This window comes from Agelaius tricolor, unplaced genomic scaffold (genome assembly GCF_023055355.1).
Source record: "Agelaius tricolor isolate 1412-34295 unplaced genomic scaffold, bAgeTri1.0.p SCAF_26, whole genome shotgun sequence".
Taxonomy (NCBI): Eukaryota; Metazoa; Chordata; class Aves; order Passeriformes; family Icteridae; genus Agelaius; species Agelaius tricolor.
Window position 1 is genome coordinate 2433500 of NW_027269286.1, and position 22937 is coordinate 2456436.

At 42.1% G+C, this 22937-nt stretch overlaps 2 protein-coding genes across 5 annotated transcripts in view; both read left to right on the forward strand.

Annotated features, from left to right (window-relative positions):
• The window catches only part of FREM2 (FRAS1 related extracellular matrix 2), a 120364-nt gene extending 114311 nt beyond the window's left edge, over positions 1-6053 (forward strand). The window contains exon 24 of the mRNA XM_071448416.1: positions 1388-6053. Coding sequence (XP_071304517.1) covers positions 1388-1900 — 513 coding nt within the window. The 3' untranslated portion in view covers positions 1901-6053. The remainder of the gene's footprint in view (positions 1-1387) is intronic.
• Positions 6054-11593: 5540 nt separating this feature from the next.
• LOC139600286 (complement C4-A-like) overlaps positions 11594-22937 on the forward strand; it is a 53009-nt gene continuing 41665 nt past the window's right edge. Inside the window, exons 1-2 of one of the 4 annotated variants that reach the window (XM_071448363.1) lie at positions 11594-11743; positions 15987-16046. The gene's annotated coding sequence lies outside the window, so the exon portion shown is untranslated. Of the gene's footprint in view, positions 11744-13414; positions 13432-15986; positions 16047-22937 lie in introns of those variants that run through there. The other 3 variants (XM_071448364.1, XM_071448365.1, XM_071448366.1) reach the window with 3 other exon arrangements.

A 22937-nucleotide genomic window follows, 5' to 3' on the forward strand; every position in this document is an offset into this window, starting at 1 on the left:
TATTAAGATTCTTGTTGCACAGAATTGTTTTATTGCTTCCCATCTCACTTCTCAAAGACAAAAAATTTAAAAATCATAGGCATTTACAGTGAGCTTCATCAAAATCAAGTTGACACTTGGCATTTTCTGTACAATTCTTTCCTTGCAAACTTGCACAGTGTGAAGCCTAAAAATTGACTGGAAAGCCTAAAAATTGACAACTAAAGGATGCAACTACTCCTTAATTAAATATAATCCTTCAGCTGTGTGCATTCAGTCTTTTGATCTGTACAACCCAGCCAAAAAGTTCTCTCTTCACTATTTGTCTCTAGTATTTGCAAAACTGCATGCACAACTCAAGTGTATAAATTAGTTGGAAAAATATGAAAGAAACTTTGATTCTACTCCTGGCCACTTCAGTATTAAAGGTCCCATTGTAAGCAGTAGAGTATTTAACAAAGGCCTACTTAAAAGTATAAGTGTTTCAAATTTCCCCCAGGAAAATGGAATCTCATTTTTTATGGGAAGAATCCATTTCCATGGATTCCAATGCCATGATTTTTGGTCCTCTTCCTGTCCAAAAAGTGAGAATATGAAGAAACAAAAGTATTTCCTGAAAAATACTTGGAAAAACAAGAGTGAAATAGAAAATATGTTTACCTAAATAACAAAACTGGGCTGCAACCATTCAAATTAACAGGTAGTATCTTTAGACAATATTCAGACAATCCTACTGGACCTTGTGGATGCTAAATCTGGTATGTATCCAGGAAAGGTGAGAGAAACTGAAGGACAGTACTATCATGTCACACAGATTGCAGGGACCCATGCCACCCAGCGTGGATTAAGTTTTCAGGGACATGTGGAAATTGACTTTGAGCAGGGTTCCAACACCCTGCTCAAAGCAGGGTCACCAGAGCAGGTTGCCCCGGACCATGTCTTTTGAACATCTCTGTTGAAGGAGACTCCACAGGATCCCTGTTCCAATGTTCAACCATCCTTGCAATAAAGAATTGATTTCTTATGTTTAGATGGAATTACAGACAGGGCCTAATCATTTGGTAGGCTGGGCTTGGAAAGTCCTTTTCTGTGGCCCATCCACAGCTAAAGTTACTTTGTATGGCTTTTAGTACTAACAGCACCAAAACCATGCCAAGGCCTTCTTCATCTGCACTTGGTAGCCACAGAGTCTGACTGTGGAGAGGAATGGAGACTAAACCCTCTGAAAATTTTGGCAGAAAATACAACTCTTCTGGTGCACATTGGCACCAGTCAGGAGTTACCTGTGCATGATTTTGAAAGTGCTTATCCAGGCATTCAGTTCAGAACAGAGACTGATTTCCTCTGCATTTAGTGCTGTCCAGATTTAGTGTGTGTGTGTCTAAATACAAAAAATGTTTCTTTCCAGGTGTCTTTGGGTAGGGAGTGGTATGTCCATACAATCTATACCGTGCGTTCCAAGGAGAACGCTAACCGCGGAATCGGCAAAAGAAGCGTGGAGCACCAGTACCACTCACTCCTCAGTGCTGGGAGCCCAGGAGCATCCACACAGAGAAGGCAGAAGAGGGGAGTTGAGCAGGCCCCAGAACTTGCAAGAGACATTGGAGTGGAGAGCAACCGAGGAACGAACATCCAGCACATAGCCCTGGATCGCACCAGCAAGAAACAGGCACCTCAGAGGGAGGTTGCACTCAATGGTGTTCTCCCCAGGGAACTGAATAACCAAAGTGCAGGAATCAGCTTAGTCACAATCATTGGTGGAGCTGCTGCCATTTTCCTTGCCATCTGCTTAATTGCAATTATCATTTTGCTGCTAAAATGGAAACGAAATTCTGACAAGAAGGAAAGCACAAATGAGTCAGGCAGCAATGAACCAATGATGCTACCACATAATTACAGCCATGACAGCTCAGAGGTTTGATTCCAAGACCACAGTATTCAAGCCAGTGTCCAGAGTGCCTCATAAAACTCTTGAACTGCACATTTTTAGCAGCAGATAATGGTGACTCATGAGAAGCATGTTTCTAAATGTACTTGAAATTTGTTATTCTGAGCTCTTACTGCCATTATCAACAACAAAAGAAGTTGAATGAAACCTCCCACTTTGCATGAAAGGAAATGTCCCTGATGTCCCTATACCATGCACTAATTTCAAGCAGCAGTTCAAGGGACTCCATTGTAAGGGAGAGATTATTGTTGTGGTTTTGTATTTTCTGACATTTCAAAAGAATAAAAGAAGCTGCACAAAGGTGCTATATATCCTGTCTGCAATAAGAGAGGAGGGATACACATAATACTTGAGAGGAGGGATCCTCACACTCAACTGTAGAATTTTGTACTGTTTCTCACAAAGAACTCAATGTCTACAAGAAGTTTGAAAGGTGATGGAATGCCTTTGGCATGGATTCTCCGTCCTGTAAGTTTTTGACTTCACTTAATCTGTACCAGTATTTTTTTTTTTACTTATATGTGACTGAACTTTTTCAAAAGACAGCTACATTATACAGCATAGCATTATAAACAATTGCATGTCACAGGATCCAATACATGCTCTTTCCTGCAAATTCCTATTCATCTATTTAATCTGAATATTTTTTTATTTATGTTTATACAAAGCTGAAGAATGCAACAAATCCAGAAAAAAAATTTTGGTTTTCAGTAAAACTGGGCACTTATATCCTCTTAAGTTTATAATGGATCATGGAAGTGTTGTAAGGTAAATTTTATTTCTTAGTGCATGTCCACTGCTGAGAAATGCAAGCGTTAGTATTTCAGTACCTAGAGAAGATGATAGTTAGATTGAAAATGCAGAGGACAAGGTTCTGCTGAACTGAGCCTAGGAGCCATGATATTGAATCCATCATAGTTAGTTGTCATACTAAATAATAAAAAGAGAAGAAAAAATTAGCCTTTGATTGAATCAAGTAGTATTTATTGCTGTGTAATCATAGCACATTTTGACAAACATGCTGGGTCATTGTTGGGCATTTTTTAGCATGTGACTACTTCTGCAGGAGTAATTCTAATTTTCTCTCAACATTCTTGATTTAGGTAATATGACAAGTTTGGATCAGCAGTGTCCTGTGTCAGTTTTTATCCAGACACAACCTGTTCTGTCCCTGTTAAATCCTTGGCTGTGAAAGCTATGTAACCTTCAGGAAACTGTCCCTTTTGTCACACTAGCATTTTATGTAAGTAAGTCCTTTAAGTCATACAATTGTAGAATGGCCTGGGTCAGGAGGGACTTTCAAGATCATCTAGGTCCAACCTCACAGCCATGGGCAGGGAGACCTTCCACCACATCAGGTTACTCAAAGCCCCATCCAACCTCACCTTGAACACTTCCAGGAATGAGGCATCCAGAACTTCCCTGCACAACCTGTGCCAGTGCCTCAACACCCTCATAGCAAATTTCCTCCTAATATGTAAATCCACTGTCTTTCAGAGGGAAGTCATTACTCCTTGTCCTATTGCTATATCCCCTTGGGAAAAGTCCCTCCACAGCTCTCTTGTAAACCCCTTTCAGGGACTGGAAGGTGCTCTAAAGTCTCCCCAGAGCCTTCTCTTGGCCAGACTAAACAACCCCAGCTCTCTCAGCCTGTCTTTGTAGGGGAGGTGCCACAAACCTCTAAACATCTTTGTGGCACTCCTTTGGACTCGCTCCATCATATCCATGTCTTTCCTGTGTTGGAGACCCCAGAGCTGGATGGAGCACTCCAGGTGGGATCTCAGAAGAGCAGAGTAGAGGTGAGAACCATCTCCTTCACCCTGCTGGCCCCACTGCTTTGGCTGCAGCCCAGGATATGTTGGCTTTTGGGCCTGGGAGTGCACATTGCCCATCATGTCCAGCCTCTCATCCACCAGCACTCCCAAGTCTTTCTCAGCAGGGCTGTTCCTAAGCCATTCTCTGCCCAGCCTGTATTTGTGCTTGGGATTACCCTGACCCAGGTGCAGGAACCTGCCCTTGTTGAACTTCATGAGTTTTGCTCACCTCTCAAGCCTGCCCAGGTTCCTCTGGATGCAATCCCTTCCCTCCAGCATGTCAACCACACCACACCATGGCTGGGTGTGTCATCTTGCTGAAGGTGCCCCCCATCCCACTGTCCATGAGATTGTCCAACAGCACTGGAGTCAATGGAGTTCTCAATAGAGTTGAACTACATAAAATCTGAATTAGGATGTTGAGACCTTGCTAAAATATCTCTTCCCTTCCACCACCACCATCTTGTGGTGGTGGGTAGAGGCAGTCCCCAGCACACTTGGCATTTGGTGTTCCAGGGATCAGGCTGCAGATATCAGTTAGCAGAGCAGGATGCAGTTTGAAAGCAGCCTGTAACACAATGCTGCCTCTGAACTTTAAAAAAAAATATATATCCATCCAGAAGGCCAGAAGGCTTCCTGGCCTGGTTGTGGGGGTCAGTCAACACAGATAGACCTGACCAAGTAATTGTGCATGGTTGTCCTGTAAGCCATAAAGACTCAGGTACATGAAGCCCTACTAGCCTAGGGATGTCAGTGCTGTGATTCATGGTGCAGTGTGAATATGCCCACAGAGAGACTCATGCTGGTATCTCTTGCACTGATTTGTGTTGTTATGACTTCACTAATTTAATAGGATTTCATCAGCTTTTCACAAAATTAGTCAGGTCAGGATCTGTCCTACCTTATCTAGGGTTTCTGAAGACGGTGATTAGACAGCTTAATTGAAGGATGTTTGCAGCACCTAAAGGGTCAAACTCCATTACTAAACTCTTGCAGTCATCTTTTATTTTAATTAATCCAAGTTCTAGCCTGAAACAATTATCCATAAGCCATGGCCAATGCTTTAGACCTTTTCCCCAGTCATCTGATATCAATTTGCTCTTGTAATGAAGTTTCTGGTTTTGTGTTCCATGTTTTAAGTGTGCAAGATTCATCAAAGTCTTCACCCACAGATACCTTTTATATTTAGTAAGTTCACCACTAAGTTGCAAATGTACACTAAGATCAAATTTTCCTTTGTGCCTATGTGTGACATCACTATGAGAAAAGCAGAATTTCTCTCCTAGAACCTGCATGTTTGGTTGATATCAGCCAATGATTCGACAGTAGAATGGGACACATGTAAATAATAGAACATTCTAATATTTATGAAATGTCTGTTTTCTATAAGCAGAGATGATCTTTTTAAAAAATATATATATAAAATACAGAAATTAGGTGTTTATCAGTAGAGCTATTTTTCTGCTTTTGAATGTTACCAGACCAAAATATCATTAAAGGTGCTTGCAGGAAAAATATTTTTTTAATTCTTACTTGTTTTTATAAAATCATATCAAAACCCATATGTTCTACATGCCAAATATTTAGCCCAGTAAACAACTTGATCACTGCTTTGAACAATGTCTGATTAAAACTTTGTGAAATATTTAGGTTGATGGGGATAATCAGACTAATGTTTTTGTAACAATATATAAAATTATAGTGAAAAATTATGATAACAAAGAAAAGGACAAAGCAAACATTGAAAAGTTGGACAAGCATGAATAAGATTTGTGAGTCAGATACCCAAGTCCTCTTCCTGAGAAAAAATTTGCCATGTTTTCAATAAGGCATGCTGGATTTGTCCCATTCTTAAGAAATTGGATTTTTTACAATTCAGTGAACTATAAATACATCTGTAACAGCATGCTTTTCTTTTTATTATTATGGCTTCAAGGTTTCAGATTTCAGTAAGATGTTTTGGAAGCTTATTAGCATTTTTCCTTTTACTTAACAAGTGGCCTTGTTTATACTAACCTGAATAAGTGCCTCGTTCCCAGTGATGTGCACAAATATTTTAATATTTATCTACCCAAGCAATAAACTGAGTATATTTTATATATATATATTTAATCTATTTCCAGATTATGTATTCAATCCTCTTTTCCCTGGCGATGCTTATTCTGCTAGCAATAATACCATTTGTTTAATCATTTATACAATAATTACTCTGTTTAAATTTATTATCAAGCTGTCATATTTATTTGCAACAACTTTTTGCTGATGTCTATGGCTGTGATATTTGGCATTTGTATCAGGAAAAAATAAAATTACTTCTGTTTGGTTACTGATCTAAAGTTTGTGTATAATTATCATGCTCTGGAGAGAGGTCAGTAATGAAGTGTTATGAAAAACTTAATTTGTCACATCAGTGGAACACAAAGTTCCTGTGTTTGCAGTAAATCTCACTGCTTTGTTCCTCAATTGATTGTTTTCTGGTCATGAAGGGTTCAGCACAGGGCTTGTTCTTTAATCTTTGTGGTTGCACTCATGGCTCAGAGAGGGGTTTCTCTTTCAATTACAGAACATCAGAAATCTCTAGATGCCCCCAGGTCCTCGGTAGGCAGGATTGCCATGTTCCTGTGTGCTGCTGGCAGGCTTTATTTTACTAACAAGAGAAAGTGACTCTGCAGGGAGCAGTTCCCTTGTTCCTGTAAAGCCAGTGTTGCTTCTTGTGCCAGGTCATCAGATTTATTTTTTGTTTCTATTGGCTAATGTATCACTGATAGATGTAGACACACGTGAAGAACTATGATGCAGAAAGAAGAAGCCACCCTGAACTTTTCCCTTCTCATCCACCCTTTGTAAGCTGACCTCTGACTTCTGTGTGAATTTAAGCCATCACTTACCTCCTTCACTGTCAGGAAGGCCATATTTCATGGCTACTCACGCGTGACACAATATACTTGTCAATTTACCTTGCAATAAGGAAGGACAAGCCTGCAGGCAGTGATTCTTGATTTGCTACCTGTATTCCCTTCTGCTATCTGAACTTGCTTATGTGGATCCTTCTCAGCAGTTACTTAGTGTGAGCTGAGAAACTTTGTGCCATATCTGTGAGCTCTGGGTTGGGGTTCCCGCCAGGGATAATCAGACTGAAAGAGTTTCTGTCCTGCTCCCAATATAAATAGCTGTATATGATATAAATTAATAAAGAGTCTGGTCCCAGAAGTATGGCATTATCAATAAATCAAAGGGCATTAATTGATCAGATTAACAGATCATCCGCAGCAATCAAGTCACATCCACACACATCCATGATCACACTCATTTTGGCACTTAGTGGAAGAATTTTGGTACTCCTGAGGTGTTTGAGCATGTCTCAGCAGGTCCTGGATGACTTTCATTTCCATGCCCAAGCATAGTCCCATTTCAGCATCTCTGTGAGTTGGGGTTTTTTAGTGTATCCTCACTGTCTTTTGGAAGAATGACTCAGCTCTTCCCTGAAGGAATTCAGCTCATCCCATGCAGTGCTTTAGCTTTGAAAGCCATTCAGTAAATTACTCTCGAGGTTGCCTGTTTGAGTTTGGGGGGTTTATTATTTACCTCAAGAGGTAATTCATTCAGAATTCATCTTGTACCACTTTGCTTTGGTAAGTAACCCCTGACTTCCACTGTAACTGGAGCAGACAACTGGAAGATTCTTAAATGATACATCTTGTTTCATTTCCTGGCCAATCCAATGTGCTGGATTCCTCTTACCCCCTGTTACCTGAAGTTTTGTGATACAAGTTTTCCTGAGTGTAAGTTCACATGTAGAGCATAAATCTGTAGTTGTCCAAGTAAAAGTGCTCAGGTTAAACCAGTGCAACCAGAAGATCATGCGTAACAATTGTCATCTTGAGCGTGTTTTTGACCACTTCTGCAGCAAAACTTCTTATTCAGCCTGGAAGGCAAGAGGAGGCAGTCTGGGTAAGTGTGTGTTGTACCTCCTCTTTGATAATGGACTACTTTCCACTTTTGTCCTACTTTCATTCCCTCCCCCATTAAAAAAAAAAAAAAAAAGCATACAATGGAACTAAATGACACAGCAAATGACAAACAGGATGATAAAAGGTAAGGAATCTCCCTCACTATGAGGAGATATTAAATAGATAAAACTCTCTCCTACTCTTCAGCCTTGGAGAGAATTACCCAAGGGAGAGTATGATGGGGGTACATTAAATCCTGAATGTTAGAGAGACTGTGAGTAGAAAGCAATGATTCACTGTTTCTTGTAATATTTTAGAGACGTTCCACACAATAAAAATTTGCTGGCTACAAGAATGAAAGTAGTCAATACCTAACTATACAACCTAAAATTAAACTTGCAAAACTCATTACTGAAGGATGACATGCATACCATACCAAAAAAAGCAAAAAGGAAATTCATGGAAGAAAAGTCAATTGCAATCAGCTGTTTTGTATCAACAGCTGGTTCAGAAAGCCTGGACTAGGAAAAGCCAGTAGGATTCAGGAGAAGGATCAAGCTATTCATCTTCTCTTTCCTTTCTGCTCCCTACAACTCCACTCCAGAGCACTGCCAGAGGCAGACAAACTGACCCAGAAGAGCCACTCTAAACCCTAACAGCTGTACAAAGATCACCAGCCCCAGACTTGGAATTGGTAATTTAAAGTACAAATACCATAATGTGCCTTACTGATTTTGTTTTTCTTGGAGTAAAAGAGGAATGAAAGTTTTCATTTTTCAGCTCCCTAGGCCTCTAAGAGCTGATTCACCTGCACCTGACATCTGCCTAAACCTCCTGCTGAGGACTGCTTGAAATGGTAGCAGGATCCAAAAGCCTTTTCCTGGTGCTTATCCTGTGAAGGCATATGATCTGGGCAGAAGGAGGTAAAGCATCTGGAGTGAGGAACCTGGGGGCCAAGGTAAAAGATACTGTTGGTGATTTTATTTGCCTTATAAACATGCTCCATTTATTCTCTGCTGTTTGTACCACAAGGTTAAAATAATATTTCTTGGGCTCTCAAGTGTCTCTTTCACTGATGTATTTTTTTCTAATGTTTCTAATGGCACCAGAATTATCATGACAAGAAAGAAACATAAATACCTAATTCTTTAAAAGTAATAGCTCATGGGAATGTGACTGGGCTCTGCTTCCATTTCTTAGCAAGACACCTGGATTTCAGTGCAGCAAGCTGCACTGTGCCCTTGCAGGGACTGATCCCCAGTATTGTCAAGCCTGTGAAACCAAGGCAGGAGTATGATCTGGCTAATTGTTCAGAATAAAAAAAGCCTCTGTCTTTGGGGACAAAATTATGTTGCTGTATCAGGAAGTTGGCTTCATAGGTGTCATCCAATGCCCACATCTCATGACACAGACCACCTCATCAGTGGTGTGCCTTCCACAGTGTTCTGGAGATGGGATTCTTGGTCTCCTGTTGTCAGGATTTTGAAACACTCCCAGTAGGAGGAAAGATTTGCATCCACCCTCAAAGAGCTGGAGAGACTTGTGATGGCTTTATGGACATCAGCACCTGCCCATGCATCACACACTCAGCAACTTTCATCTGCCCAGGATTTAGCAGACATGCCACATGATGCCCTTAATAACCCAGGCAACCCTAATGGATCAGAGTGTGCAGTACAGCACAGGGACTCTGGGGGCTCCTTTGCACCTTTGCAAGGAGACTTTTTCCATCACAGATTGTAATGTCAAACACAACATTGCCATGCTGCACAGGAGATGTGTATGTCACATCTTCCAGGATGTCACTAGCAAAAGGCTGAGCAGAGCGTGTTGACTTCACCTGAACTCCTCTCAGATCCTAACTCAGGTGAACTTTAGTAACAAGGTCCAAGAAAAGCCCCTTTATCAACAGTATCATGTTGGTCATGGTCACCTAGGATTTTCTGAACACAAGTGTGACAGAGAAGTGCAGTTCTTACTGCTGATTAAGGGTCTTGGTCATGGAAAAAGTTTGGTTTGTCAGCAGTGATTGTCAGCACAGCACGCTGTGCACTGAGACCTAACCCAGCTGCAGGAAGCAACCCAGAGAGGTGCATGCCTGAAGCTCTTTTGTTACTAAATTGTTATTAACCTGGCTGGCACCTTGAAAAAGGTGAGTATCAGAGGCAGAACCCACTTCTTGTTTGTATATAGCCAGACTACATGTGAGCAGTTCAATACCTGCTTTCTCTAGCAGAGGGTTTTTTCTTGAACTAGTTGGGTATTTAGCCACATTTTCTGAGAAGTTCACATTCTGTTATCAGACATTAGACTGAAAATGTTTGTTCACACACCTCCTGCCACAGCTGGGGCACTCATTTATTACTCTTTCCTCAGCTGTGGTGCTTTCTCTACCCTGCGACCCTACCCTCAGAACAGAACCACCCATAACAGCTTCTGTCCGAGCTATTTGACTTGGTACACTGCTGCTTGGATTTTCCTTTCCAATTTGGTTCTGAAAATGAAGGTGCCAGGGAAATATTTCACCCCCAGGAAACTTCAGTTTCCTCAGGAAATGCATTTGTTATCCATAACATCATTCTGAATGGTAAATTTGAGGCCAACAATTCAAAAAAATTCTTGCAGCATTTTGGCATTGCCTGTAGTTCACATCTGGGACTGTCAGCTGTGGTAATATGCATTTCCCCAATTTTCTTAAGTGCTGGGGAGTTCTATTCTCTAGCAAAATGTTTGTTTACAGAGCATGATTGCATGAGCACATGAGCACACAAACACACACAGACACACAATATGTTTTTATTAATATATAAATTTTATATAGATTTTATCATGTGTTTTAAACATGCATGTACATAGAGTAGTATCTGTGCATTTTATATAGTATGTAATAGATACTGATATATATAAATTTTAGATATTTTATGAGAATGTCTATGTTTTTGTATTATATAGTACAAAAAAATTTTATATGCATGTAATTCCTCAGATAAGATCACAAGGATGAAGTGTTACAAGGTGGGAAGCAGAATTCAGGGTATATTTGCCTGGAAGGAATCACAGTAGCCAGACCCACAGTCAAAACCTGAGAATGCACATCCCAAAGCCTTGGGGTCAAGGAGACTGATTTGATACACTCTCCTGGAGTCCAAAATAGGAAAACAGGTGGCATTCTGGGCTGTCTCCCTGATGGGGACCAGCAGTTGTAGCTAGGACCAGCAGCTGCAGTCTATACCCCCAGCTTTTGAGCTTCCAAGTCCTGGTCTGCTGCAGGGAGGCCAAGGAGAAGCACAACCCTTCCCTCACAATACCTCATGTTTGGAGATCAGCAAGTAAATATATTGGGAAAAACAGAAGTTAAACCAGAGAAGTTTTCCAAAGTCCATGCTTCCTCTATTTATTTCATGTCGAGATGCTGCAGCACCAGAATTTCTGCATCCCAAGAACCTGCAGTGTGGGGCAGGAAACCTATAAGGCTTGGCAGCAGCTTCCCCTTGTGCCCCTCTCCTGAGCTGTGGGCTCTGGGCTCCCCTTCTGTGACTGCTGTGAGCTGCTTTTGGTCCCTCATTGGCAGAGTGGCCTGGAAGGGCTCCCAAAGAGGGGGAATGCAGCAGGCTCAATGCAGCAGGCTCCCTCAGGGAGCATGTGTCTCCAGCAGCCCGTGGCAGGGGATGCTGCCAGCCCCTGGGCCACCTGAGACCTGTCTCCCTGCTCCCCAGACATTCTAAGGGAGTCTTTTTCATCTGGTGAAGGTATGAAGTTAAAAGCAAATCAACTGCCCAGGGAAGGAGGGCTCTTGGCTGCTGAACAAAGAAGGGCTGTCTGCTGTCAGACGCTGTCCAAGATTTCTCAAAGGGGCAACAAAAGTGCAGCTTCATTCCCACAGGATGTGAGCCTCAGCTCCTTGGTGGCTCCTGGCAGGAGGGGTCACTTTGGTCCTGCTCAGACCAGCCCTCACCACCCCCCTGGAGCAGTGTGGTTCTCCTTAAAGGAGCTGTGCTATTAGTTGTGGAAGGAAGGGCAAGGAGAGCTCAAGAAGAGGAGCTTCCTATGCGGTGAGTCCCCAACACCAGCTGAACACGGGGGGCTTTTCCTGCTGCTGCCTCCCGGGGCATGGGGAACCTCTTGATTCTCATAGAGTGGTGGGTCAGAAAAGAAAGTGAAATCTGTGCTTTAAAGAAAAGCAGGCAGGCCAAGAGGGTGCCCCTGCAGACTAAAAGGCACCTGCTTGTGGTAAGAGTTGCACAAAGCCTGATTAAATATTCAGAAAGGTCTTAATTTAATGACCTGCGAACACACAGTTCTATAATTTATAATTCATTTCTTTGGAGTTTTTGCTTCATAACTTTTTGGCAAATGTAAATTAATTCTCATTTTTTCTTGGTACTATCTCCTATGTATCTGCACTTTAAAGGGAAACTTTTTGTCAGGGCTACTTTTATCTTCCTTATATGGTACTTGATTAACTGGTCATATTGTATGAATTTTATCACTAAAAAAACAAAAAAGCCAAAAACCCAAACAAATACAAGAACAACCCAGAAAAAAAGACATACCTGCATTTTGCAATTTTTAAAAAGATATTACGGTAGTGAACTGACCAGGTATTTTCCAAATTCTAGTCAGATCAGCCCTTATGGCACCAATGAATCACACTGCTAAAATAAGGAACAGAAATAGCCTTCAGTATCTATACAATCATTAACAGCAGAGAATTATCAAATTGGTTGTGTTCTGGGTTTGCCTTTCTCTTTTCTTCTTTCTCCTGTATTCTTTTCCCTTTAATGTAGCTCCTTTCATTTCCTTTACTGCACTTACTGAATGAAAATGTTGAAAACATGCCACCTTCTGTTCTTTTCAGCTATTGCACAGCCCAAAGAAAATCTATAACCCCTGGAAACTTGTGCAAAACGTGTGCACATCTGTGCACAGATACAGGCAGGCACACACACACACTCACGTAAACCTACATATGCACACTTCTCTGAAATCCCTCTGAACTATCTAAATCTCTTTGCTCACAGCCTTTTCTTTAGTCACAAGGTTTGCACTCCAGCTGCTAGAATAAATTTGCTCACTAAAGGGTTTTCAAAGAAACCAGAAATTAGGCCAATTCTGACCGCTGTCACTGAAAAGTAAAGGAGCATGAGGAAAGTAAGACTTCATCCAGTCTCTTTAATGACTGCAATGAATGAAGATCTCTATCTGCTTCTTTAAATTCTTAATTTTATCTCCTTTACCTCCAAGTATACACCCACATGTACATATTTCCCTTCAGAACTACTTTGGGAAAATCTCCCTCCTCTTATTTCACTGATGCAGGAATGGTAAAGAGCTTTGTCTAGAGCACCCTGGGTATCCTCACTTGCACACCACAACAAATAAACAGTGGTGTGAGGGGATAGAAACACTCCTCCAGCCCCACAGTTCTGCTTTTGTTCTTCTTGGCTTTCAACACTAATTTTTTTATGGCTGATTATTCCTTTTCCCCAAAAAAACCTCAAAAAAACCCCAACAAAAAACACCACAAGGGAATTTCTTATGTCACAACTCTTCCACAAGTTTATCCCATTCACTTAGTCTTCTGTTATTTCAAATGCAGCTCAGCATTATGGGTATGAGCAGATTATTCCTCTGTATAGATTTTTCTCCCCATGTTTCTTCTATTGCCATTTAAGGAGTCTCCATAACTAAAGATAAACTTGAACTTTGGCAAGGCCAGGCTGACTGTCCAGATTCCAAGGTATGAGAAATGCTTTCTTTTCTTTTCTCTAATCACTAAGGAGTTTGCTTCTTTCTAACCATCTAGGGCTGTGTTCTGAGGTCCTAGATGGTTTTCACTCTGGACTCTGCAGTGGAAAAGCAGTAGATAATTCTGTGTCAGGTGGCAGAAGTGAAGAGTAACCCCTGTGGGTGAGGGCAGAGGGATGCACACAGCAACATAAATGGTGTTTGTGGGCCACCTTTGCAGGCAGATGGGGAGGGAGTCAGAGTAACTCTCCCAAGGCTGCAGAAAAGGGAGGAATGCCTTCTGCTTTATCTAAATTTGTATGGGGACTGTTTTCCTAAGTGCATAGCTGCATTCTTCTGTATCTGCCTTATACCTATTATCTTGCTTTTATACAGTGCTGCACTGCTCCATGTAGTGGATCCTGCTAGTCTGACTCCTTAGAGAGGGCACTTTCAGATATCTCAGTTACAGATAGGGTTATTTATTCTTTAAGAGCATGGTAAATATAATTAACACAGTCTTCACTTCTACTGTAACTCCCACCTCAGAAGGGCTATCTGCAGACTGTAAAGAGGAATAAGCAGTAAAATAAATATCCTCAGAAAGTATTTTTTTTCTGTTTTCTTAACCTCAGAGATACATGTTATGACAGAGAAGCCAAAGACCCTCTCTGCCTATTCCTTTTTGCCAGAAAGGTCTTAGCATTCCTAAACAGCTGGTCTTTTATCACAATACCTTAAGGCACTTTAATTCCTATTAGAAGTGAAGTTAGTCCTCTGCCTGCTGTGAAATAGGGGCATCTTAAAGATGGTTTAAAGTAATCTTTTACCCTCCCTTCTAGTTATAAGTGGAATTTAGCTGGAACAGAGAATAGAGGCCCCACATTTTCAAGGCATCTGTTTTCCCAGATAAGCTCTTGACTCTCAGGGAGTGGGAAGAGTGTGCTGCAGTAAATCAGAAACTCCATAAGGTGTGCAGTGGGGTCAAACTTCTGAGTGCACTAATCACCCCAGAAAGGACTCAAATGAGATAAGCCTTGAACTTGGCAGCAAACTGTGGTGGTCAGCACAAACCTTTTCATCTGGCCTTGCACAGTCTAATGCCATGAGGCTGATGCACCTGCAGAGCCAGGTGTTCATGACTGGCCCTGAACTGTGCTGCCAACCGAGAGCACTGACCTTGGAAACACTTACCCTGAAAATTTGATTTGAGCAGCACTGCTTTTGCTGGTTCATTTCTTTGCAAAATGATAGATCAAGCAAGGTGGATAAAAACCTGGACTTGTATCCAGACAAGGTGGTTTTGGAGACACGTGAGTAAAGGTTGTGATGTCAAGAGGGGGGGCAATTCTCAGTATTCCAAAGTGAATCCCACCAGAGGTGTCTCAAAAGACAACACTTGATTCTGAACTGCCAGTGGGTTCCCTGGGACTTGTCTGGGGTGTATTATTCTATTTTCTCTTTTTCTTACATACAAATGTTTAAGCACTACTTGGAATGAACAAGGATGGAAACCCTCCTTTCAGTACCTCAAATTGCTTTTTAAAACCCACTTAGCTGAGGTGACTGTCACATACATGGCTCAGATCCACAGCCCGTGTAGGAGCACCCTGCACTGTGGAGAGCCACCTGAGGATGTGGTAATCGGGAGCTGACTCTCTGTTACTCCAAGTACAGTCTGGGAGGTGGACACCTGGTGTCCCAGAAGGCAGGGCTGGCCATTGCAGAGCACAGCTGCCACTGGATGGCACCAGGACTCCGTGCGTGTGTGCAGGCTCCCCTCCAGCCTCCCGGAGCCATGCCATCATCCATCGCTGGGATAAGGGATGCTTTGCCAACAGGCTCAGCGAGACTCTGGGAGCGAGGTGATGGGGGAAATTACAGATGGGAAAGCTGTGCTTGATGCTGTCACGCCTAATATTTTAAAGGGGCAAATGATCTTTTATGGTGTGTAACCAAGATAGGAATGTTCTGCAGAGTACTTTATGCTCCTATCCAAACAAGCTGCTATTTCCAGCTAATCACATAGAGAATAATCACAGGTGTGGAATACACTTCTCTAACCATAGGCTAGAGGGAAAAACACTACCTTTTTTCTAACTATGATGTTACAAATCTTCATTCTTGCTGCTTCAGGCTGCAGTAACAGCAGTATATAAATGCTGCGAGTTGTGCAGATTGTGGCTGCAAGATTCCATGTCCTAAAGTGTATTGACATCCCATATGTGAGCCAGGTCAGAGGCATTAATGCTGCCACTGTGAGTCAACACTTTTTGATCCCTCAGAGGAGAATGCATGCAGCAAACTTATGGCAGATATTTGTAGAATAATGTACAAGTTAATACCATTCTCCAGAGCCGCTGGAGCTGGGCTTGCTGCCTAAATGTGCATCTGCAATGTACTTACTGAAGCCAAGAAGCTTCAGTAAGTGTCTTCCATCCTTGTGTCTTCCAAGAAGTCATCAAAGAAAAGGGAGCTGTTTGGAAATTTAGGAATCCATTACATTGTGTGTAATTCTTAATGATCTCTGATGACTGCATCTTTATTTATTTGTCTATCTTTGCTCAGGCAGAAGTGTAAAAGCCTGTGAAACAGGAGCCAGCCCCAGATATAAAGAAACTGCTGCTGGTAAGGCCATGCTGATTTTTGCCTTTTTCTTTTGTGTATTCTCTGTAATTTTTCACACATATATTTGTAGCTTTTTATATTAGTGGCTAGTTTTCCCAGTAATTTTCCATGGCCTTTCTCTAGGCAGAAAGACAAAACACATTCCAAAGGCACCCATCCTATCTTGGTTCTCCCAAGAACCAAGGCCAAAAAACAGCTCTTCAAGACACATTTTCATCAACAAAGCACAGCTAGTACCAAAGGGGGGGGGGGGGGGGGGGCGGGGGCTGCAGAAAAAAAAGGGGAATTGATGAAAACGGCATCACTGCTGGCAGCAAGGGATGAGAAAAGCCTGCAAGGCAGAACACTGCAGCTCAAGGATGAGCTGCTTGGTAAGGGCCAGCCTTGGCAGCCCCAAGCAGCTGGGTGTAACCTTGAGGAGAAACCTGCTTCCCCATTTAGCTGACAGAGGCCAGTGGGCTCCAGGTGCAGGGCTAGATGCTGTCCAAGCCCAGGAACAGCATAAACAGCCAGGGAATTAGATCACAGATCTGGGCTTCTACCTGAGTCTTAGAGTTCCACAAGCACTGTCTCTTTCAAAGCTGCCCCTTTTTCTACACTGATCCAGAGACAGACCCCACAGACACACCAGTGCAGAGAGAAGAAGGAAAGCCAAGAGAGATGCCCAGATGTGGATGGCACCAGCTGCCAAACCTCTCTGTCCCCCACCCCGAAGAGAGGAGAGCAGAGGTAAAGCCCCAGCCTTGCTTTCAGGGCTGCAGACTGCCCTGCTGTCAGTGGCAGCAGCAGGATCCTGCTGGGACCACAAGCTGAACCAGAGAGGTGCAGATGTGTTTTTAGACTACATCCTGGTGGGACTGAAAATTCATCTTCCTCATTCAGAGGTCAGGTAAAAATCAAGGGTGAACAGTCTGGAAAAGTATCCCAGGTCATAAAAATATATATGTGTGTTTTAACCCCATAAAACCAACTAAGCACCAGACAACTCCTCACTCATTGCCCTTGCATCAGGATGGGGAGAGAATTGTAAGAGTAAAAAAACCAGTAGGAACACAAAGGCCATCATTCCAATGTCCCTGGCTTCCTCCCTTCTTTCCCCAGCTGTCATGGTATGGTCTGGAATGTCCCTCTGGTTGGTTGGTGTCAGCTGTCCTGGCTGTGTCCCCTTGGAGCTCCTGGTGCACCCACAGCCTGCTGTGGGTGAGAACCAGAAAAGGCCTTGGCTCTGTGTCAGCAGTGCTCAGCAGTAACAAAAACATCCCTGTTATCACCACTGCTTTCAGGCCAAGGCCAAAACACAACCCCACACCAGCTATTCTGAAAAAATTAACTCTAACCCAGCCAAAACCAGCACAAAGTAGCAAGACATGTAGTCACATATTAGCAAGAGCAGATCCTTGTGTCTTCCAAGATGTGTTGACTAAATGCATTAAAATGTCCTTTTTGTTTGCATTTTTTATAACTTCACCTTTTTTTCCTGTGGGTACAATGTAAAGTCAACTGTATAATCTGGGCAGGGTGTCTGATCCAAGTACCACCAGCAGGGCTTTGGGGACATCCAGTCAGTCCCCTTTTGAAGGCATCCATATTCCCCTCTGCATCTAAGCCACTGAGAGGGCAGCAGAGCTGAATTCTTTTGCATTATTTTGCTGGAGGTGCTTTTCTGTAAAACTGGGTTTATGAGGGAACATTCCTCCTATGATTGCTGTGTCCAGGCTGGGTACGGTGTCTGTGTCTCCCAGGAAAAAGAGGCACACTGTTCATCCAAAGAGCTGCCTAAAAAGCTGAGTGTCACAAAGAGCCAGAGCTCCATGGCTAAATTTCTGAGAAAGAAGGGATCAGCATACATTACCTGAACAACTGTCCCACTGAGCTGCTACAGAAGTCATCCAGACTTTTCCTCTCTCCATCAGGATAGCAGATGACAGGCCTGCCACATGGGGAGGTGCTGCAGCTCCTGACACTGAAACTGCTGTCACTGAGCAGCTTCTCTTTTACAATGAAAACAAAATTCTCCTGACCCTAATATCCTGTCCCCTTTCCTCCTTTCTCTTTGTGTTTCATCCTTGAACATTAAAACCGAGGGATCAAAAAAGTAGGGCAGCTTCCCATCTGCCAGTGGAGCTGACCTAGACTTGCCTGAGTGTGATGGAGGTGGGAGCTGAGTCTCCTCCCAGCCTGGGGGAGGAGATGCTTTCTCCTCTCTGGTGTCCCATGTTCCTCTGAGTTACTGGGTGAAGTGGATGTTTTAGATTTAATTTTTAGATCAGAGCAGGGCAGGCTGCCAGTGGCAGGTAGGCATAAGGATAGCTGTGGTTGTATATGGTATGGGATTTTTTTTCTCCTTTGCTGTGCCTGTAAAACGTTTTCTGGCAAAATTGTGCAATTGTCTGAAACCTTAGACTGTCTCCATGCAGCAAGTCAGGAAATCCTAGGAATGAGGGTCAGTTATATGTTACTTCTCTAAAATTTTCCTAAAGAGACTGGCTTTACTTGATTTCACAGTATGCCTCCAAATCCACAGAGCTGGATTTGTAACCTTTGTTTTCACTCTTCTCAACTACTTGAAATTTTAGCTTTTTCCACTGATATGCTCAAGATACCTTTTGCTTCTTTAGACTTATTCTTACCTTTTACTCCCTTGAAAAGGAGGAGAAAAGAATTCCCTAGAGAAACAATTGTGCTCATTACAGTCCAGAGGAATGGATAAGTTGGGAAAGACCAAATTATTTGAAATACATTAATTTTTCTATATAATTTACAGTTGGTAACAGGGAAGAATTTGGGTTGCTTTGGGGCTTATCATGAAATTGAAAGAAAAAAAACGTAAACCACAAAGGATGGATTTGAGAACAAGCCTCTAGGCACAGTATCAGGATGTTTGAGTACTAGGGCAGTACTCCAAATATTCTGTATTATTTAGGACAAATTATTTTATTCCTCATTTCCAGCAGCTCTGTGCTTTCACCTGGGGTGAGTCACTTGCATGCTCAGGTATCTCCTCTCCTCCTGGCCAGGTCAATGGCTTCTTAAAGGTGCCAAAAGCACTGAGATCCTTGAAAACATGGTTTACCAAGAAAACAGGATGAATTTTTACAATATGGTGAAATGTTATGACAGTGGTGTTACACAATTATTGCTTGAACTAAAATAATCTCTCATAGATCACTTTTGCAAGATAAGAATTTTGCAGAAGCAGTGCTGCTTTTGTGTGTATTTTCAAAAATCCTTATTTTTATTTTTTCAACACAACATTCAGAAAATCACAGAATTTAGAGAATGAGAGAGAAGGGAGGAAGAAACCATGAGAAAAAACTAAGGCTTAATCCCCAGGAAATGCAGACTTATCAGTAAAAGCAGAAAATGCCAGGGAATTTTTCTGGTTTTCCTCCTCTGAATATATGATTTTTTTCAGTAGATACACATAGAAGCACTAAATGCAGAACTTTTAAAGAATTTTTAGTGGCAAAAGCAGCTACAGCCTTTTCATTTCATTACTTCGATTATGGTAAGAAAAAAAAGTATGGCTTTAATTTACAATTCCAATTTGTATTGACACTAAAGAGAAGCCATCCTGCTGTTAAGAGTAACTTTTCCAATTAGACCCACACTTCATAGTCTGCTGTTGAAAAAGGGATTTCAAAATCTAATTTTCTGAAATGTCAGAAGTGAAATATTGCCTTTTGTGTTTGTCACAAGTCCCTGTAACTTGGCAGAGAGGATGTCACTGCAGGGCTCATTCGTGAAATGGGTTTTGTGAAGCTGCCCTTTGTACCCCTCTGCCCGGCAGAGGTGAAAGAGCACAGGACAAAAGTGAAAGGAGAGTTTGGCCTCATTAGTATTTAGGCTGATTAAGGGGAAAAAGGCTTTGGGAAGCTCTTAAGCTCTTCATGCCAAGGAACAAAAACTGCTGCTGCTGCTCAAAACACTGAAATCCCACCAAGTTCAAACGAAGGTACTGAAAGGAGAGACAGCACATACTGAAAATAAAGCAATTCTGTCTCCCCAGGTTTGGGGCTCACACACACATCAATCCCAGGCTGTGCTTTCCACAGCCCACATGGGCCAGCTGAAGGATCAATAGGTGAAATGTGGCTGATGAGTAAACAGGAAAGGACTTTGCCTTTAGAAAAAGAAAAGACATTTAAGTTATTTTAGAGGGAATTTTCTGTGTTCTCTCTCTCATGGGTGTGCTGGAGACCTTCAACCAAGATTGTTTTATTTTATTTAGTTTCATTTTGTTACATTTTTGTGTGGCTTTGGACTGGAATGTTTTACATTATACTACAAATCACTGTGTGAAGAATCTGTGATACTAGAAAAGCAATGATTATTTTATACAAACCCAGAGACAGACCAATTAAGCATAAGGAATTTTAATTCCCATTATACAGGTGGTTATGCATAAGCTTGTTCTTTTGTGTTTGCAAGATACAGTGAAAAAATCATATTTAATTTAAGTCACTGGTTTATATTTTAGTGACAAAATAGCTTTATTAAGGGCCGGAACACCCCCTTAAATTCAAGTATAAAATAGTTATGCTGCATATTGCTATGGACAGCTGTTGTGTATTCTCATATATTTATTCATACTTCACTTAAGGAAGCAAAAGTGTACAAATCCAATTAAAGACAAGTGAAACCAAAATAATATCTTTTCTGAGGTTCCCTTTAGAAAGTGATCTGTGAAAATGTCTAGCTGTGAGTTCATACATGGCTGTTTGCATTGCTGTGCAAACAGACCTCGGTCCCTGACAAACAAGCCAGCCTGGACAATGGAAATCCCATCTCCTCCCCTCTGACAAAGATGGGCACAGAGCAGGATTTTGGTGTGACCTCACACTCCAGAGGTGCCTTTCCTGTGACTTCTGGAGTAGGAAATCCCTGCTGGTTGTGTTGCTGTCTTCTGGAAATTGTTGGCTTTTCAGCTGGGAGAACTCCCTTATGTCTTTCTCAAGGAATGGGCACTGACCTTGCAGATGTTATTTCTTTTCTTATTCTGTATTTGTCTAGAGAAAAGCAAAGGACCCACTCACAGTTGTCTCTTGTCCTGTTTTAGTGACTAGGATTGCTCAGTGATTGCATCAGCTCCAACCCTGGATGGCAGCAGTGCAAGATGGAGCAGCAGAACAGGCTCTGAAAAGGGCAGGAGCCTTAGGATGCTCCACAACCACTGCTGCTCTTTATTAACTCTCCCCATTATCTCTGCAAGAGTGATAATACTTATTTTACCAGCTTCAGGTTTAACAAGACTCTTCTTCTCCCTAGAGAGAGCACAAGCCCAGTTCCCAAAAGGACTTTTTTTCTCCACATGTTTTTGCCTTGAACATAGACCAGCTTTATGGTGGAAATCTCTACTCTTCCTCATCATCTCTCTTGGGTTTGGGAGGCCAGAAGGAAAATTATTCTGGCATGGAAATAAATCAGTTTTGTGAGTACATAACTGCAGAGGGAATTAGCAGGTGGGGAAGGAGGGAAGAGAGAAAATAACTTTGTTCTTAATGGTTCCCAAGTCTGAAATCTTATAAACATCTCCCAAAGAGCGTGGATTTGACCCTGAGGATCCACAGGTATCTTTCCTCAAGTTTTTCCTCTCTCCTGACAGCTGATGTGAGAGAAAAAACCAGAAGAGGTGAAGGAAACTGACTGTCTCTTGGGGAACAAAAAAAGTCAAAAAACTATGTCTAGAGTAGGCAAAATGTAGCTTTTCCTGACATGAGTTTGATGCTAGTTACTGCTGCCCATCCTTTCTGCGACCACCAGTCAACAGAGAGTACTTTCTGTCTCATTTTGTGTCAGAGGGAGTTACCAACTTGTAGCACACTAAGTGTAAAACAGTGAACTGATTCATAGTCAGCTTCTTCTCTTTCCCTATCTCCTTGTCTTAAGGCAGGAGATGTCACTTAGGCACGTGGTGAGGGAAAGCCCCATGACAAAGGGCAATGAGCCTTTGCTGTGAGCGTGAATTCACCTTGCAAATAAGGGAGTGCTGATTTAAGGCATCCATTGCTAATGATTAAAGACACAGACTTAGCTGTGGTGTGTTAAAGGGCAGTTCATCACCAGAGCCTGGAAGTAGCCATGTGATTTCTGGGATTTGACTGCCTGAAAATCAGATGGGCACGTTTCCATTTTCATGGGTCAACAAAATTGTGTTTGGGAGACAACAATCCAGTAAAAGTTTGCAAAAATGAGACCTGATGATGGTTTCAGTTCTTTCATTTACCTTTGATCAAAACTGGTTCTTGTACAAACAGTTATTCTTCAGATGGGCTTTTTTTCCCCTGCTTATCAGTATCCTACTTTTTAAGATGTGCAGTCTGGAATGCCTTCAGCTGACGATTCATCTTACATGTTTATGGTAAGATGAGACTACTTGCCCTCTGGAAAAGCCCAGTGTCTTGGGCATAAAAGAAAATTGGGCTGAGTGGCTCAGACAGAGGCGTCAATTTCATTTCCAATGAAATGAATTCCTCCAAGCACCACAGAATGAGACTGAGTTGTACAGGTAGATTTCCAGCACAGCACGTTTGGTGCTGTCTAAACAGAAGGAACTTTCTCTCACCTTTGCTGGACCACAGAGATGCCTGGGGTTAAATAAAGGCTTAGAGAAGGAACATGTCACCTGCATTTGTCCCCATTTAGAAATACTCTACAGCCACTCTTCAAGCCACAGTGTCTTGTTGGAATTTGGGATGCCTTTGTAGTATTTGTGAAAACTTCTCTCTGCACTCGACTTTTAGTTGCTGTCATGTAAAAACATTGAAGCTGGGAAGAGAATGCATGAACAAAAAAGTATAAAATTGTGACTTAGTCCAGAATGTTTCTCCCTAGGGTATTAATGTGTGCACCACCAGCATGTCCATCACTATTGCCTGCATAGTTTTGCAA